Raw genomic sequence first — 19,263 nt, forward strand, 5'->3', positions numbered from 1 at the left:
CCCTGAGCCATCAGTTTCCACATTTACAATTAACGTTGTAAGTTACAACTAGTGATTTTTCTAGTTCAACTATTTCTTCCATGTTTATTTGCCAGTATTCTTATATAAAGAAGAGCTTTTTCTCCCCTTCTTCACCCCGCTTTGGGAACCTATATAGACTTGTGGGTTTTAAGAATTCAGCATATTGTAATTTATTACCATCATTGCTTTCTGGTGTTCAGTTTACCCAAGATTAGAACAGTGGGAATCCTTACAAGACAATTTATTTGTCCTTTTCACATGACGCTGTTAGTTGTTTTGTATTTTCTTGCTTCGTGGCACAATAAGTTGCCCTAGGCTACCATTGCACCTTCCCTGTTACAGCCTAGAATTAGGTATTTCTAAGGAACCATGAAACCCTGGCTCCATTTAAAAGCAAACAACCAAAAAAACCCCCAAACATCTCTACTTGGTTATTTTTCAGATTAACCTGATTATTTAAAAAATTCTCTTGTTCCTATGAATTATATTTTAACACATCATAGTAATAAATTTTTCATCCAAATAAAATGGAGGGGTAAAGAGAGGAAGAAAAGGAGGAGCAGGAAAAGACAGAGGACAAAGAGGCAAGTGCCTATTCATTTATCAAATCACACCAAGCAGACAGTACCTTCGGAACTGCCACAGGGGCTGCTTTGGGTCTGTAGAGCTGAGACGGTTGCACTTTGTTTTCAAGTTTACTGGTGGATATTTGTTGATTGCACCTAGGAACAGAAAAGGCTGTGAAGAGTCCCTTCTTCGTGGCTATTAACATTAATTCGGTCTGTTCTGTACACAGTGTCACTTCATTGTTTTCCATAACTATCAAGAAAGATACCAACTAAGGTGGTCCTAGGAAATGAAAGCAGATTTCTCCGAGGAATTTCCAAAACTGAGTTTAGAAAATCTCTTCTGAATTTATGGTGAATTCAGCTAACTTTTCAGTAAGATGCCCTTGTGTGCTCAAATTGTTAACCATGAGAATCTGAAATATCATGAGTCATTCCTAATGATCTGGTCTTTAATTGATATGAACTATTTTTATTTGTTTTTATTTTTATTTGTTTCTGTAGAATATTAAAATGCAAAGGGAAAAGGACATTCCCTTTATGGTCTTTATGTCACTTATAATACTAATAATACAGTGCTATTTTGGGCAATTCATAATGACTCATTTCAGTTGGAAGTGTATCATTTTTTCATGACAATAAAGCATGCCTCATATTATTTAAAAACTTGAAAACCATTTTTATAGGAAACTTGAAAAATGTATTTTTTTCCTGAAAGCATTAAATAGAATACATTTGTTAAACACAGTTAAATTTCTTCCTGATGATGCAGGATCCTTGTAAGTAGCAGGTTTTTACTGGGCTGTGATACCTCACTGTCTCCTGCAGGAGGGACTGTGTGCTCTGGACTGAATGTCCTAGGACCGTGATGCTACCCTTACTGTGTACCTCTTCAGAAGGACCTCTCGCCCCATTCTTTTCTAGCTCCTCTTTCAGGTTCCTATTCCAGAACACATCAACATACATTTCATTCTGGGAGCTCATTTGCCCCCACACCATTGTTTCTCAAATCTTAACGTGCATATGAAAACCTGAGGAATTTAATGAAATGCAGTTCTGGTTCTGAGTATCTGTGGTAGGGTCTAAAATATGCATTTCTAATAAGCTCCCAGGTGATGCTGGTACTGCTGGTTCTAGACTCACACTCTGAGTAGCACAGGACGCAACATGAGCCCCGTGGACACTCTCCAAGGCTCCTCAGACCTCCCCCTGCACTGATCAGTCAGTGTCTTGACAGCTTTAACCAGTCTGTTGGAGATACAACCAGGACCTTGCTTGAGCTGCACTAGAACCGGCTGCTCTTTAGCCCATGTGATCAATTTTTTGATCACAGGACCATTTACCTTGAAAATATTGAGAAATTGCACTGAGTGCTTTTCAACCTTCAGAGTCATACCAGGGCATTGTTTCTCTTAATCCATCCTATTGCATTCAAAATGGACTATGTGTTTTCAAGGCAAGATCATTGCAAGGAATAACAGCCCATGTTTATTTCTTATGGGCACCAGTTACACTAACTCTTGGCATCATCGAAAGTCATTAACAAGGCTAAGAAAGTTTTTGCAAGCCTGTATTTTTCACTCTGACAGGTAAAATGGGGTCTCCTCACACTTCAGACTTTGCCTTCAGAATTTGTGAAAGCAAAGCCAAGAATTGCCTAATTTTTCTTTGGCTTCCTCCTTCGGTGTGTTTAACTGATGAAACTTTCCATCAAAGGGCAGCATGCTAATGTTACATGGCAAGGGCTCCACTTTGTAGCTAGAGTCCAGGCTGTGACTTCACACCCTCAGACTGCACTGCTCCAGGCAGACAGATGTGTGAACAGCTGCTTGTTATGATTGTTTCGCCATAGGAACCAGAGGCATAAAAAGGATGAGCCAAAAAAATTAAATGCTTAGGAATCAGAGGTTGCCTCCCTTCCATCATCCATTATTACATACTTTCCTTTCTGACCTTGCAATGCCCTTGAAGATAGACAAGAGGTTTCCAATAATACATGCTAGCCCATCAACCTTTTACTGGGGAATTCCAAGTATATTCTGAACATGTAAGAAAGAACAATTTCCATGACTTACGCCTGATTGAGTTTATAAAGGACTTCACAAACTTCACACCATATCTGTGCTCAGGTTTCTGAATTCGGCCCAGCTGGATCAAGTGGTGGTCCAAAGGGTGGCTGGCTAGATCTTCCAGTTCCTTGTCATTCCATGAAGGGCCAAGGGAAAGCACAAATAGGGCATAGCCCTGACATTTGGCTCTCAAGGACTCTTTCTTTAAGGTTTCCCCATCCAAGTAGCTGGTTTCCCCAGCAGATATCACAAATATGACTTTGTTTCTTCTCAGATTGGGTGTGGTTAAAAAGACATTGTCCAGAGTCCACCGTAAGGCATGACCAATAAAAGCATCTCCATTTAGCTGTTGAACTGATTGTTCCACGTGCCTCTTCATGAGGCGTTTACTGCTATAGGTCGTAAGGTTGAACTCAGTTCTAACAGGACTCCTCTGAGTGTTGGGTAGGAAGTCAGGGGGGGCATGACTCAGTAGGGCCACCCGGTCTCCAGTGATGGAGGTCTCTGGCTCTGGGGTGATTTCAAAGTGATCTAGCAGGGTCCCCAGGAAGCTTCTTATGTCTTCAAATTCAGCATGTCCCACATTCCGGGAGCCATCTAGCAGGAAAGCAGCATCCATGTAAGACTGTACAGGGGGTGGTCTGTCTTGGTCACAAGAAGCGTCAGGCTTGCAGATATCTGCAAACCAAGTCACTTAGGGTTACTAAGTAGATGTGGATAGAAAAAGATCACACCTCAATTATCTTAACATTTGGCAACAGCATAGTCTTTGATGTTAAAATAGTTATGAAACAGCTTGAATACCAACAACAGCAGGATTTCCTAGTACACAGTTTCCACCTATCTCCAGAAAGTACAGATTTTATACCCACCTGTGCCTTAGATTCCATTCACTCATGCTATCAATTTTTTTTTTAATTAGGCTGATTTCAACAAAAGTTTCATCTTGGCTCTGTTGAGTTTGTAAAGCTTGAAGTGGACAATTTGTCCCATGCATCTTGACTACATAGTAGCATAATATGAAAGAGTCTGATTGTCCTTAGTTGATACTAAAAGGCTAAAACCAGTGGCCCTTATCACCATTCTCACTATGATTGTTCTACCATGCAACAATAATAATAATAATAATAATAATAATAATCTGCTTAAAGTAAAAAAGCCATGTGTTTTATTTCAATTTAAATAAAGTTCACAACTTCATGCCTATCTCTGCATATGTACTTAAGGACAAAGCTACAGCCCATCCTTATGTCTCCATAGTGCTTTTGGTTAAAAGAGCAATGCATGTTAAATGAATGACTATAAATATTGCTTATTGATGGGCTCCCATAAAATAGGTCATTTTTCTAAATATGTATATCTCATTTAACAAAAGAATGCATGGTAATGAAAAGAGTCAATTTCATTGAATTTAACCAAAATAACTATTCAGAGGAATAAAGTAAATTGGTAATGGAAGGATCTTGGAAGTCAACTGATCTTCTAATTTTATAGAGTAGATTGAGACCAGAAGAGTTAATCATTTTTTTACCAAAGAACACACCAGTATTACCAGAAGTTTCTACATATGAAGTCATGATTTATTATCAGAGATGAGGCCATGTGAAACAGTAGTGGGGAGGCTCCTTGGCCCAAGGGATGGGGTGCCTAGATAGGTCTTGTTGCAGGAAGAAACATGCTGTGTGTGTCCAGCTGTGCCCCTGCTGGGCCTCAGTTCTGCAGTTTCTCTGCATAATTAGGTGGTTGGACCCAACTAGGATCAGATCCACCCAGAGATCCTTTGCCAGGGATGACATTCTGTCTCATTTTTCAATAACATTAATGATTGAGGATAAGAATGCCCTCTTTAAACATCAAAGGAAAAGAAAAAGAGAAACAGCATAACATGTATGTAGACAGATGGTATTTAGATGTGGGATGGGCCATAAAGAAAAACTATTAGATGAAAGGTTTAATGACCAAAATGCAGATCCTAGGGGATGTGGCCAACTTCCTAACTTCACTCAATAAGGACCCAGTAAAGATGGTGCTGCACAAGTCAGAGTTCCCCAGTGAAATTTAGGAAAATTTTATGGACTCCATGTAACAGATGACAAAACAGTCACCTGTGTACAAGGCCGTTTATAGAATCACATTTGCTCAGTTTTGTGGGTTTTTTTAATTGCAGGAAATGACAGCCAAAATATCTTCCATCATGTGCCTAAGAGACAAAACAAAGGCTTGAGCCAAGAAATGGAGCCAAAACCCATCCCCAGTCACATATGTGCAACTTCTGACTGTGCACGAACCGGCACAAGAGTGTGGCACGTTGTAACTATTGTAATCATCGTGTTTGAAGGTGCAACTGAGAATACATAGGGTGGGGTATAACTCCCCATAGCCTGCTTAGCACTTAATTGCTTTGAGTTAGACTGCCTGCGTCTAAACTAACCCTGTGCAATCAACAGAAAAGAGAAATTGATTAGAGAGGAGCAGAGGAAAGGCAGAAAACACAGGAGCTATAAGAAGACGGAAAACTCTACTTCTCCACCAGAGTTGCCACCTCCCTATAAGGTCATTTGAACATCGATCATGGCCTCTCACAGATACCCTTGGAGAAGGGCAGCCATCAGGCATTTGCTTCAGGCCCAGATGGACAGTTTCAGGGGAGCAGAATGAGACCTCCATTCCTCATAATCTGCAAGCAGTTTAGAGCCAGCCTTCTTGGGTTTGATCTGGCTGTAAGGTCTTGGGCAAATTATCACATCACTCTAAGCTTTATTTTCCTCGTCTGTAAAATGGGGTTAATAATAGCTCAGATGTTTTAGAGTGATTATAAGGATACAAAGATAGAATTGATGAAAAGTGATTTGAGCAGTGCTTAGGACATAATAAGCACAGTATCTTAACTCTTGTCTCATCGTCGCCATCAGTATTACATAAAGAGATTAGAAGAACGGTGCATGGTCTATATTAAATGTTTGGTGACCATCAGCTCTCACATCCGCCACCACGAATCTCAGTGGCTTCCACAGTTTTCATAATTATTAGAATGCTCAAAAGAAAAATTAGATTTTTCCAGTTAGACCAATAATTGGGTATAAAACACTACAAACAAATCAATGGGCAAATATTTCTGATAGTTAACATTTTGGAGCTCTTTTCAATGGAGATTCATGACTTTCTACTGTTTTCTACCCTTCTAACACGTTGTAACTATCTGCCAGGCATGGTGGCACATGCTTGTAATCCCAGCTACTTAGGAGGCTGAGGCAGGAAGATTGTAAATTCCAGGACAGCCTGGCAACTTGGCAAGACCCTGTGTCAAAATAAAAGTTTAAAAGGGAGCGTAGCTCAGTGGTAGGGTGCGCTTGGGTTCAATTCCTAGCACTGGAGGGGAAAAAAACTCCCCAAGTAGGTAGGAGGGTGCTGAATTGCTTTAAAGCATCTGTTTGGGGCCATGAACATTTGAGATTCAGAAAACTCACATAGAATACTTTATAAAATGAAATACCTGGCAATGAGACAAGCTAAGTTTTTCTAAAATTCATTACTGTTTTCTGGAAGCTGCAGGAAGTAGAGAGGCCTGGAATGTCACCCTCCTGCTGGGATACATAGGAGGAGACCCTGCAGGCTGAGCTAACAGACTCCATCTGTTTAATCTTAAACATGCAGCAAGATGAGGTGGGGCCAGAGCCCCGAGGAGGTCCTCTCTACACCATGCTTATTCTGGCCACAAAGGTCCAGCTGCTGTGGCCAATGGTGACTCAGAGGATTTAAAAGGCATGATCATATTCTCTCTGTGGGTCTCACCATGGCAGAAAGTGCACCGCTGGAGTCTCTCTAATGCTGGTGTATCCTCAGTCCCGGAGGGAATCACTATGACTTGGAATGTGCCAGTGTCATCGATCTGCAAGAGGCAAGAGAGAAAGAACTGCTTAGTAGGTAGGGATGCGAGAATGTCCCAGGACTGTTGACAGAGCTGGGATCGAGAGGGCAACTCTGCTCCTTCTAAGGTCATGGCAAGACCCAGCAAGTCAGGGTGACCAAGAGCACTGCTGGACTTTAACCCCAACCTTTCCTTTAGCTCTGACAAATTTGCCTCTGTTTCCTCACCTTTAAAATGGGAATATTACAATTACTAACAAGGCACTTGGGTAAGCATCAATTAGGCTTGTCATCATGAAGCACTTATTGGCACAGAGTGGGTGTCATGTGGGTCATTAAGGAGCATAAAGTACTTCATATCTGTTATCTCAGCAACCCAGGAGGTTAGGTCTTAGGTTCATCCTCCCCATTTTAGAAATTGAAACACAAAGAAAGGTTAACAGCTGATGAAAGGACACCAGACACTCACATCATTTAAGGAAGAAAATCAAAGATGTCTGCCCCCCCCCCCCCCCCCCCCCCCCGCCGCCCCGTGCCTAAGTACCAGAGAACCATGTGAAGTCACGGAGCCGCTCTTGTTTTAACTTCTTTAGGTTTCCACTGTACACTGGGCCTCGAAACTGGCTTTAACACAGATTCAAATCCAAGTCTAGGCAGCTCTCCTTTCTGAAACTCCCAACCCTTTCCACTTTGGTCCCTTTGTTAGCAACTTACTTACAGTTTGAGGGCGCAGAGTGGGGAAAAGATAAGTGAGGAGAAGTAAGGAGGCTCCAAATGTCCAAGAATAATTAACTTGCCCATTAACTGACTCACAGATAACTGATAATTGAAGAAAAATTGTAGGTGTGATCCTATCTATTGTCTCAGATATGGCCAGATGACATTTTAAGTGCTATGAATCCTACTGTCTAACACTCATGGCTTCCCTCTTTCTCTGAGAAGTCTCCTTCCTATACTTTATCCTTAGAGGCAGGACCTTGGTTATGGGGGTAAGACCATTTCTCAGTCAGTTGGACTGGGAAAGGACATTCGAGCAAGCCAGACCCATTTTATCCGGAATTTGGAACTGGGGTTCTGAGGTCTGAGGGATGATGTTTAATGGCAAGAGTTTCTAGAGTAGCCAGCTGTCTGTATTCCATCTGTGGAATCAGGAGCAAGGGAGGATAATACACTAGCAGAAATAAGGAGGTTTTTTCCAGAGACTCATCACTATTTCTGTCATTTTTAATTATTCTTTGTACAACAAACAGAGAAATATCTGCCCCTCAGAGTCCTCTCTGAGAGCCCACTGGGTTGCTTTCACATGCTTTCTGGGTTGGAGGTGAAGACTCAGATGGAGTATGTGATAACTGAAGACTTTGGCTAAAGTTCTAGACACAAATACATAGAGAAAAGAATACACAACATCTGGGAAAGACAGAAAGAGGGCTGGGGTTGTGGCTCATTCCGCATGTGCAAGACCCTGGGTTCGATCCTCAGCACCACATAAAAATAAATAAGTGAAATAAAGGTATTGTGTCCAGAGGCAGCTTACCTGGACTTGGGACCAGAGGATACCTTGGGCCCTATCTAGGTCCTTTTGCCATATTTTTCTTATGGTATGTGCATGTGTGTACTTAAACTACCTTAAACTGGTTCTGATGATCTATAAACAAAGTGCCTTGGGTAATACACTAGCAGAAAGAGTCTGCACCGCTAATGGTTTTAAGAGATGTCTCTGTGCACAGTTTCAAGGGAAACTGAACCAGTGTTGGTACAGAGGACACAGATCAGACCATTTGGGAAGGGGAAGAGCTTTCTCATTGCCACCTACCAAGATCCAGGGGCCCACCCTAAATTGGAAGTCTTAGTGGGGAACTAGTAAAATTTCATCAGAAGAAGTAATTGCTAAACAAATTCAGAGGAAAAACGCTAGTGACGAGACAAAGTGAAGACTGAGATTTTTTTCCAGTCAAAAATGGCCTTCCATTTTCCAGCTTGAAACCCCACTTTATACCACTGTGAAGAACTTGCAGGGTGGTGATCACCATCCTTGTGCAAAGAAACAGGAAAATCAGTCCTTGCTCTTGAAATAGCTGCTTTTGAGGCCTACCACACAAGTCTGCTCAGGTACCAAATTCTACCCTGGCCTACTGAACTCTCCATGAATTGAGATTTGAAAAATACCTGGTAAGTACAAAACAAATTAGGGTTTTAAAATATAATCCCAAAATAAAATAAAGATGCATGGTGTCATTAGACCTCTGAGGTCTGTTCTAAAACAGAACAAAACAAAACAAAAACAAAAAAACAAAAAACTACAACACTTTCAGTAAAGGTAAAACACAATGGAAGAGAATGCATAGAAAACAGGAAAAGACAGCAAACACAAGTTGCAATTTCTCTTCTGTAATGTCAGACACTGTGTTCTAACCAACTGGTAGCATTTGCCTTGGTTTTGAACCCTAACCCTAACCCTATCTATCTAGGCAGGGCTGTTTAAGGCATGTCATGTGTGGGGGGGAAAATTTCTGTTTTCTTATTTATTCTTGTATCCTCAGAGCCTGGAACAGCACCTAGTACTGTTAAGGTGCTCACTAAACATTTGTCATATGAAAGGAATTCTGACTTCATTAGTAAATCTTCTGCTTCTGCTCAAGGGCTCTTGGTGGTCAATGCCACTCGATTTTATGAGGTTCTGTTTTCAAAAATTTGAAACTTCATTATGAAAGTCTCTAGGCTATTTGGGTAGAATCAAGAAGCCAGATTTACCAGTCTCTGAAATGATTAACGTTCAAGTTTTTAAACAATGAAATACCTCCTTATAAATAATATACTGTGCAGGTCACTTTGAGTGGGTGGATAGAGTTATGTCTAAGTTTATATCATAAGTGCTACCAATTATTTGCAACAAGATGTAAAGTTGTCTCTTGTTTTGTGGCTAAATAAAGCCAGCAGATGAGAGAATTATGAGGACTGTGTATAAACAACATCACTTATAGAATTTTTAACCTGCCGCTTCTCCTAACAGCTTCATTTGCATAGCCTGGCCCCCCTCTTTCCTAATTTACGTGCATAACCCTCTCATTCTGAGAGTTGGTTCAATGATGCTGATAGCATTTTCCGTTCTGGAACTTCCCAGACTTTGTTTTTTAAATGTGATTCTGCAATCTGTATCCGTGGTAAAAATGGGAGTTCATAGCCCACTTGAATCAAATGTATGAAATATGATATATCAAGAGCATTGTAATGTTTTTAATAATAATAATAATAATAATAATAATAAAACAGGTTTTAGTTTAACAGTATCAAGCTATTAAGTGATAATCATGATAATTAAAGCAGAAGCTATCATTCCCAGTGCTTTCTATGTGTCCGGCTTCATACCAACTTTAGAAAATAGGTACTGCTCTCTATATTTTCAGGTGAGAAATATATTTGAACTTCATTCTGCTTATTTCAACATTTTCACTGAAAAAAGTAGAGAGCTGGAAAAGGCTTCCAAAAGCCACTTAGTCCTAGGTCCCAGTCTCTAGAAAGATAGAAGTCACGCTGACTGGAGAGTCATTGCCCCCATTCAAGGCCTTCAGAGAAAGGCACTGTCTTGACCACCCATTGAATCCACACCAACGCTAAATTAAAATTACCCTCTGACAGTTCTTTCTTGAGCCTAACCTGAAGTTACCTGTGCTGCTCTAATAGGAAGTTTTGCAAAGCTGAATCTCAGCTAATTTTTCTGAAGTCATAACTTTTCACCTACTTGAAGACAATAACTGAGTGGCTTTTTATCTTCTGTTATCTAAATGAAGTAACTTTTGATTGGTTGACCTTTTTATTCATTTGCTGCTGCCTAGGGCCCCTCTTCATAATCTGTCTCCACATGAATGGAGAAGCAAACAGCATGGGGACCAACACAGCTAACTGGAAGGACACTTTGCTGGTCTGGTGGTTCTTTGTAATGGAACCCTGCCTTGGAGCCTCTATGGACAGGGTATTATGAATTTATGCATGGATGTCTTCATCCCAGGTGGTTTATTTAGGAATGTTACAAATTAAGAGTTAATCCCCAATTATGAGGCCATAATTTTTTAAATGTCTTTTCTTTTATAAAATCTGGATTTTTATGTAATTGGTGAAGTTTAGCCAATTGGTTTTCACTGTGTAGGAAAGACTAGTACCCTGGCTATTTAAGTGGCATCTGTGTATGTTTAATGGTCTCCCGATTCAGTGTCTTTAGATGCAACTCAGAGTAGCTTGTGGAAGCACTAGAGCAGTAAACCTGGAGTCAAGGCCTGGCATTGCCTCCTCTTAGCTGTGCAAACCTGGATAAGTAGCTTAACTTTGAAGTCTAGGCTCAGTTTTCTCATTCATAAAGTGAGAACCACTGTTATCCATTTCATAATACTACTTTTGAGAATTAAACAGTATAATGCATATAAGGGCTTAATATGTTCCTGGTATATGAGCAATAAATCTTCCTTTTTTTTTCTTTTGTTGTATGGGGATTGAACCCAGGGATGGTTTACCACTGAGCTAAACGACATCCCCAGATTTTTAAATTTTTTTTAAAATTTTGAGACGGGGTCCTGCTAAATTGCCTATAATTTTTCATCCATCTGCCTCAGCCTCCCCAGGAGCTGGGATTACAGGTGTGCCTGGAAAAATGAACATTTCTAATTGTCACGGGCCAGCCCTGGGCTGTGTGTGTGAGCTGTGAGCATTTTAAGCACATGAGCAGACTGGACTGAGGTTGCCTCTCTGTCTGGGCTATGCATGTGTGTGTCCTTTTCCCACTCTGCTTTTTGATCCCACCCAGCACCTGAGATGGGTGTAGCCTTCCAAGATGTTAATCTGCTGACCACAAGACTTCACCAGGCTAGACTCAACCCCCTGAAACCTGACCCCCCCTCATTGGGGTAGAACTTTCTAGAGGGCCTTCCCTTCAATAAAAAGGAGCTTCGGAACCTCCTCCTCTTCTGTTTTTTGTCTGCCTCCTTTGTGGGAGCTGGAGCAGAGAAGCCATTGCTGAAGAATCCCAAGAACAAAGGCCTTTTCTCCATCTCGGCGTGGTCATTTCTGCCAACCCAAAGTCACCTGGGGTGACCCTGAATGACTTAGTCACGCCTCATGGCCTCTAATCATTCCATTCTGCCAACTCAGGATGACTTTGGTTTTTGAGAGCAAGGGAAGGTAGTTCTCTGCTTTCTTAGGAGGCTGCTGAATAGAGGAGAAATAAAAGAGTGAAGAAAGGCGAAGAGCTTCATCCTCTTACCGCAAACGCGCGTTTGACGGAGGGCACGTTGCTGAAGGCGATCACCACGGGAATGATGTCCAGGGCGCTGAATTCCATGGTGGCCGCCGCGATGGACTGGGCATCGGCCGACGGACCGCTGCTGAAGAACGTGGCGATTCTTCTCGTGGAAGTCCCGGGAAGGGTCCGCTTGAAGACGTTCCTGGAAATGAACCTCATGGCCTTGCCCATCTCCCTGCCCTCTGAGGATCTCTCGTAAGGCACAGCTTCGATTTCCCTGAGAAGCTGGTCCTTCCGGTAGGTGTCCGAGAGGCGCACCAGGTGCCTGGCGTGCGAGTCGTAGGAGAGGACGGCGACGCGCGCCCCCACGGGGCAGTGGTTCTCCCGGACCTTCACGTCTCTCACCAGGGAGGCCACTATCCCCTTCATCCGCTGGAACTCCTCCTCCGTGACATCCCGGGACTGGTCCAAAGCAAACACCAGCTCGGTTGGATGCACCGGGCATTCAGGTTTTCCTAAAAAGACAAGACCGTGCCCCTTTAAATGTCACTCACCGTGCTTACCTCCAACAAGACCAAGAAGGTGGAGTGAGTTTCAATGTTAACTACTCAAAACATTTAAGCATTCAATAATTAATGATTTCCATATTACAACAAAACATGCAAAAATGTTGAATATTTAAATCTTGAAATAATTGAAAGTGCTAGTCGAAAAAGCCAACTTTGCTCCTTTGAAGGAAGTGCAAAAGAGAAAAGTGCCAAATTCAAGGTGATCGGTTATGAAATTTAATTAGCGAATCCCTTCTAAATGAGTAGAGAGCTTCTGGTAATGCCCTTTAGCCCTACCGAGATTGGATTAAAGGTATTGTATTTTGTTGCTGGAACTTCCACTCAAACTAAAATAAATTCTGTCTTAATGAGAAAATGGAACAAGTGTTAAAAAAAAAAAAGAATGACTGTGAAAGCCCCTTTGATAATTTCAGAAAAAAAATAGAAGTGATGTGCAGTACACAGAACAGATCGTGAGTTGTAAAGAGTAGGCAAGAAAGGGTGGTATTTAGAGCCTGGCCCAAAAACTAACATAGGACCATCTTCAAATTACTTATCCTCTCTGCCTCAGTTTCCTTTTCTGTAAAATCTGAGTCATAATATCACCTAGTGCCCAGGCCTGTGGTGAGGACTAAATGATTCAGCACGAATAAATCACTTAGAACTAAAGTGCCTAACACAAAGTAGGTGCTCAATAATACTAAGCCATTGTTCTTAAAATGACTTTGCCATTTGTGGCAGAGAATAGCCCTAGCGATAAAAAGAAGACATGGAAGGCTTTAACTGATAACTTTTTTCCCCCAAGGAGCAGGAGTTTATATTTTAACACTGGAGATCACACCCAGGCAAAGCAAGCACTCTACCACAGAGAATAATAAATGATTTCCTGTCTCCATTGAGAGGAACCCAAATCAAACTGTTCATCTCAATGGAGACACGAAATAATTTATGATTCTCTGAATCTAACTAATGGGCTGAGAAGACTTTTAAAAATTGAGGCCATGTTAATTTTGCAATTAAAAAATGATTAGGCTAGGCACAAATATTAAATTGATTCTGCTAGCTCTTGTTATTTTTATATGGGAGCAACTACAAAGTTTCAGGCATGATATAGAGATACAAGAAAAAAAGAAATATTCCTAGCCACCTTATGATAATACGCCAAGCCCAGCTCAATCCAGCCTCTGCCTACATCCCCGTTTTTTCATGTGCCCACTGTCACTAGGCCCTGTCAGTCCCTGGAAATAGCTAGAGGTTTTTCCTGTTCCCTTGGTCTTTGCATTTGGAATTCCCCTGCCTGACTGTGTTTCCTTCAGCTAGACTTCAAGTCCACTGCCTAAGAATGCTCCTGCGTCTAAAAGCATCTCCCCTCCCCTCACATTATCCTGTGCCAGAGTCTCTCACGCTGTATCTCTTCACAGCAGCCACAGGATTCTGAATTCTTTCCTTTGTTCATTTTCTAGGTCTTTCATGAGAATGGAAGTTTCTAAGGACGGGAGCCTTGTCTATTTTTTGACTCTGTGTCCCCAGTGCCTAATATAGAGACTGGCACATAGTAGGCCTTCAATAAATATTTGTTGAACACATGTACAGGCAACCAGAGGGCAAGAGTTGGTGGATTTATATAAAAATTGTAAGGGTTTAAATGTATATATGGATTTACACAAAAACATCACATAAGAAGCATTTGTTGAAATACTTGAAAACTATATTAGGCCAAATTGGTGATTCTCATTAAGCATGAGCTAACATAGTTTTTGCATTACCCGAGCTGCACATTCCACTTACTTGCTATCTGACCATCCCTACTTTATTCTGTTCTCTGCATCTTAATCTTTAATCACTGGTCTACAGAGAGGATAGGAGAGAAAGAACAAAGGGAAAATTTCATTACAAAAAAAAAAAAAAAAGCCTAGCAGTAAGTAATTGATGATGTTAGCCTTTAACATATTTTAATACTAAGAAAGCTTACCCATTTTGCTTGAGAAATAGCTGTGAAGCTCAGTTAAAACTGAGATATTGGAGGTAGGTCTCTGCTACCAGCATGAGGCAGCAAAGAAAGCCCTGATAAAATTTGTATCAGCTGTCAGGCAACACATTATTCTAACTCTTCTTTCCAGATGTATGACATTTTGGAGCTTGATTAAAACATGCTGTAAATAAAGATTACTCACCATGTCCACCCGCTGGGGAAGAAGAACAAAGGAGACTGGGTTATTATTTGGTGGGAGAATAGAGTTCTCTAACAATGTCAGAAAATCATGGCAGTGAAATCCTGCCTTGTCTGTTTTTTGTAGATGACTCAAAAATCAAGGCAACAATTAGGCTTTGGAGAAGATGCAGACAGAGCCCCAATCTTGGTAAAGCACTGTTCCTTCTATAAGGAAAGGCATGGGAAAAGGGGTAGATAATATTCAGACATAAATCAACAGCCTGCTGCCAGCTGTCAGAGGCAGAGAATCTCTGCCTGGAAGGGTCATGATGTTGCAAGGAGCTACACTGGATTTGGAAAAGTGAAAAGTCCTAACTCTACATTTTCCCCATGTACAAAATATTCCCATCTGAAATTTCCTCATCTAAAATTTTCCCACATACATATTTATAGCTATCAACTACACACGCGCCACACACACACACACACACACACACACACACATACACACACTGTATGTATAGCATGTGTTGTGGATCCCTCATCTGATGCTTAGGAATAGAAATGTTTCAGATTTCAGATTTCTTCAGCGTTCATATGCACAATGAGATATCTTGGCGATGGGATCCAAGTCTAAACATGAAATTCATACACATATATCTCTTACACACATGGCCTGAAGATAATTTTATACAACATTTTTAGTGAGCCTGCATTTTGACTGTGACCTATCACATGAAGTCAGAAGTGAAGTTTTCCATCTGTGGTATCATGTCAGCAATAAAAAAGTTTCAGATTTTGGAGCATTGTAGAGTTTAGATTTGGGATGCTTAACGCATGTATGTGCATATTTCTATATTATTATATAAACATCAGAAATGGATTTACTCTTAAGTAAATGATCATTTATTCTAGACCTCCACTGTGCAATATGGCAGACATGAGTCATTGGTAATTATTTAAATTTTAAATAATTAAAATTAACTTACACTTTCTACATGGCAAGTATTGAAAGCTACATGCGGCTGATGGCTACTCTATCGGACAGGGCAGTGGACACTTCTGTCATTGAGAATGTTTTATTGGAATCTGCTTTAGACCTCTTACTTGCAGAGGTCCCTTGCACGGCTCTGCCTGGAAGAGGCCCTAGCCATGTTGCTCATATGATCATATGCTTTTGTAAAATATGCAAGAATTAGGTAAGTAATGTAATCACAATGACATTTTGTAAAATATGCAGTTGTGATTTCCGTTCTTGTTCTAAGTAATACTTGTGAAATAATTTTCTACCTACTTTTGGATTTGCAATTTTGTAGTGAGCCCCTCAAATTTTAATAGTTCAGGTCCCATCAGATCTGGGTCATTAGAGATTACATAGCCCTAAGTCAGAAAACTTATTGTGCTAATTCAGCTGCAAAACAACCAGTCTTTTGTCACCCAGTGTATAAATTTTGATTCCCATCTTGGTTCCATTCTGCTACCAAAAGAGTGCTGACCTATACTGTTTTCTAGAGCTTTGTCTGTGTCTTTCTGAACAACTCTTGTCTGCAGAAATGGGCTCCTATTTGTCCATCTCCCTCCCAAACCCCCAAAGGTCTTGAGGAAACTTTTGACTCTTTTTGGTCATAGTACTTATTTGGGAAGGACTACATATGTGGAAGTGGACATTCGACATGATTAAACTTCAACTCTTCATCTTGTACATGGATTTTTTTTTTATGGTATCAACACATATTTTGAAAGCAGAATTTGTTATGAGGGTCTTAAACTCCAAAGAGCATTTGCCAAATCTAAATGCCTTCTTGCTTTTAAAAATTTGCAGCAGAGAGAAAAATATATTGGCAGAACATGCATTATCATGAGTTTCACAAGCAAATCAATCATCCTAACTAAAAGCAATCAAACACATCCGTCCAGGAAAGGCGTAATAAGCCATAAATCAAAGGCAAGGCTCCCACCCACTGGGACACCCTGTCACCATGGCTCTTTCACACTGGCAAATTCAATTCTGTCAGTTATTGTCAGGTGCTAATAATCATTTAAAAGAAGTCCAGTGTGACTCTCCACTGATTGGTTCACCACTTAGGAGAGCTGTGACCTCAAAGCTCAATTTTCCCCAGGTCCAAAGCACTAGCTATATTGCTGCTTATTAGTTCTTGGAACGGGTTCCAATAGGCAGACCAGCAGCTACACCAGGACTTAAGAACCACAAGCCCATGATGACTCAAATTTATGCAGTGACACCTCTGATTTTAAGAAATTGGCAGGTGCATTGTCTCAGTTCTGAGTGCAGGGCTCCCGGCTTCCCTTCTATGAAAGCTGACGGCTTGGGTGGTAGTTTTACGAAGGGTACTTACGACTGTGGTCCCGCACATATTGAATGAGGTCACATGTCTGCAGTTCAAAAATCAAACAGAGAGAATTTAGCCAACAGATGCTCGGTCACGACACGCAAAACTAAATAAATTTAATGGAGTGCTCAGAACACTCGAGAGAAGAGATACATACTGAAAATGAAGCCAATCCTTTGGCCCCTTTCACGCCCTGGGGAAACAAACAAAAAAATGTTTTATAGCTTTAGACACATGGGGGGCCAGAATCTGCAGCATCATTGCCCTGAGGATGTGATGGTTTTTAGGTTTTTATTCTTAAAGGGAACAAAAAATACAGGTTGGAGACTCAGGACCTAATGAAGAGAAGCACGCTCAGGGGGACAGATGGGGAGCAGCAAGCTTGATACGCTCGGCCTCCAAGGTCGCTTTTCTGCAGCCCCTTCTCTGAAGGACAGGGTTGTCCAGAAGCTAAGGATGGAGCTGGCAACTTGACACAGGCATGCAGAGCTTGGGAGCAGAGGTGGGGAGCAGGTCTACAGCTCAGCACTAAAAAGATGGAACCATTCGTGCTTGGCTGTCCCTCCTGTGCTCGACAGACGGAGTTCTTCACCCCATGCCTTGCTTCTGTCACTGATCAGCAGCCCAAGCAGAGCCTTCATCTGTCCCCACCACTGGTTGGATGACAAAAGGACTCAAACCAAACATCTGGAGGGGTTGCCTTGAGTTGTCTTCCCAAACCGAATACGTATATGTATACGTTACACACATATAATATACATATATATATGCAATTATAAACACATATGCATATATATTCATCAGGTTGGGAATAGAAAGAACAATGTGGAATTGGTTTTAATTTTAGATGTCCAGTCCCATTTTTGGAATGGGAAGAATCCAGCTTCTCTGGAAGAGACACCCAAGGAAAAATGCATTGGAGCCCCACCCAGACTCCTGAAGCAAATAATAAGCTCCATGTGAATGCCACTTTGATCAAATTCATTATTCATTAATTTCCCTTCATTCGATGATCCTGTATTAAATGCAGCAAGAGAGCAATTATTGGATAGATAAGTAAAATTTACTGACAATTGAGAAATCTCATTTTAGTCTTATACTTTTTGTTTCTTCCTCCAATTTTCCCCACCGCCTAAGAGATAAATGTTAGTCTGCATTTTTTTCCTTCCTTTTGCAGAGCTCATGAAATAGCAAAAATAACAGCCAAACAGCAGAAGCAGAAGGTGCACATATTTGGACAATGAAGCGTTCTTGCATTAACTTTTTAAGTGACAAAGGTTCCGATATGGTTTATAACTTTTCTACTTACCTTGCGTCCAGGGGGTCCTGTCTCCCCAGGGGCTCCTGGCTCTCCTGGAAGTCCAGCAGATATCTCAAAGCAGAATTTATTTATTTAAAATCATATTTACACACACACACACACACACACACACACACATATATATATATATATATGTTTTAAATTTAAATATCAAAGGTGAAAACTCAAAAGTGAATTTTCACTTTCATTGTAGAAAACTGAGAGATTTCCAAAAGGCACAAAGAGTGAAAAAAAAAATGCTGGGTACTGTGGTGCACGCCTGTAATCCCAGCAGCCTTGGGAGGCTGAGGCAGAAGGACTGTGGGTTCAACACCAGCCTCAGCAACAGCGAGGCACTAAGCAACTCAGTAAGACCCTGTCTCTAAATAAAATACAAAATAGGGCTGGGGATCTGTCCCTGAGTTCAATCCCCAGTACCAGTCCCCCCAAAAAAGAAAGAAAAAAACAATACATAACAATCCCTTCTTCCTCAGATAATCCTTGTTAACATTTTGATGTCTTTTCTTATTCTTTTAGGTGTTCAGTCCCATTTTTGGAACTGGAAGAATTCTGATTCTTTGGATGAAGAAGAATATATATATATATATATATATATATATATATATACACATTAGTTTGTAAAACCTATTTGGATCATACTTTTTCCTGATGTCTTTTAAACTAAGTATGTAGCTCTGGATGTTTTCATGTTATTAAATATTCTTTTGTAAAATCACTTTTCATGGTTGCATAATATCCTGTTACATGAATGTACCATGATTTATTTAACCAGTCCCTTACTTTTGGCATTTAAATTTGTTGTTGTAGTAAGCAATACTACTGTAAAATCATACTCACAATTCTGATTATTAGGGAAAACTGCTAGGATTGGAAAAGCTGGGTTGAAGGAGAAATTTTTATCTAAATGAGAATATTTATCTAAACTAAAAAGCAAAAATAAATAAATAAATAAAAGCCCTAGAAAATAAAACTAAAATATAAAACCTCCTAAGATGACAACAATAAAAACAGAAACATTTAGTAGTTGGCTAGAAGGAAATGTAATAAACAGCAGTAATAAAAAAAAAAAACAGTTGTTATCTGTTTACATGTGTCAGAATTTTTTCTATATGTATTCAGCAATATACTTTATCACTGA

The 19,263-nt window shown here is 40.6% G+C and overlaps 1 protein-coding gene across 1 annotated transcript in view; it reads right to left on the reverse strand.

The window, feature by feature from the left end:
- Positions 1-19,263, reverse strand: part of Col6a6 (collagen type VI alpha 6 chain) — a 158,021-nt gene that overhangs the window by 13,283 nt on the left and 125,475 nt on the right. The window contains exons 30-37 of the mRNA XM_046431363.2: positions 18,114-18,176; positions 16,962-16,997; positions 16,811-16,847; positions 14,476-14,487; positions 11,775-12,268; positions 6,449-6,545; positions 2,663-3,334; positions 650-743 (exon numbers count right to left, since the gene is read on the reverse strand). Coding sequence (XP_046287319.1) covers positions 650-743; positions 2,663-3,334; positions 6,449-6,545; positions 11,775-12,268; positions 14,476-14,487; positions 16,811-16,847; positions 16,962-16,997; positions 18,114-18,176 — 1,505 coding nt within the window. The remainder of the gene's footprint in view (positions 1-649; positions 744-2,662; positions 3,335-6,448; positions 6,546-11,774; positions 12,269-14,475; positions 14,488-16,810; positions 16,848-16,961; positions 16,998-18,113; positions 18,177-19,263) is intronic.

This window comes from Marmota monax, unplaced genomic scaffold (assembly GCF_021218885.2).
Source record: "Marmota monax isolate L192 unplaced genomic scaffold, Marmota_monax_Labrador192_F-V1.1 WCK01_AAM20220418_F8-fsc00022, whole genome shotgun sequence".
NCBI classification, from domain to species: Eukaryota; Metazoa; Chordata; class Mammalia; order Rodentia; family Sciuridae; genus Marmota; species Marmota monax.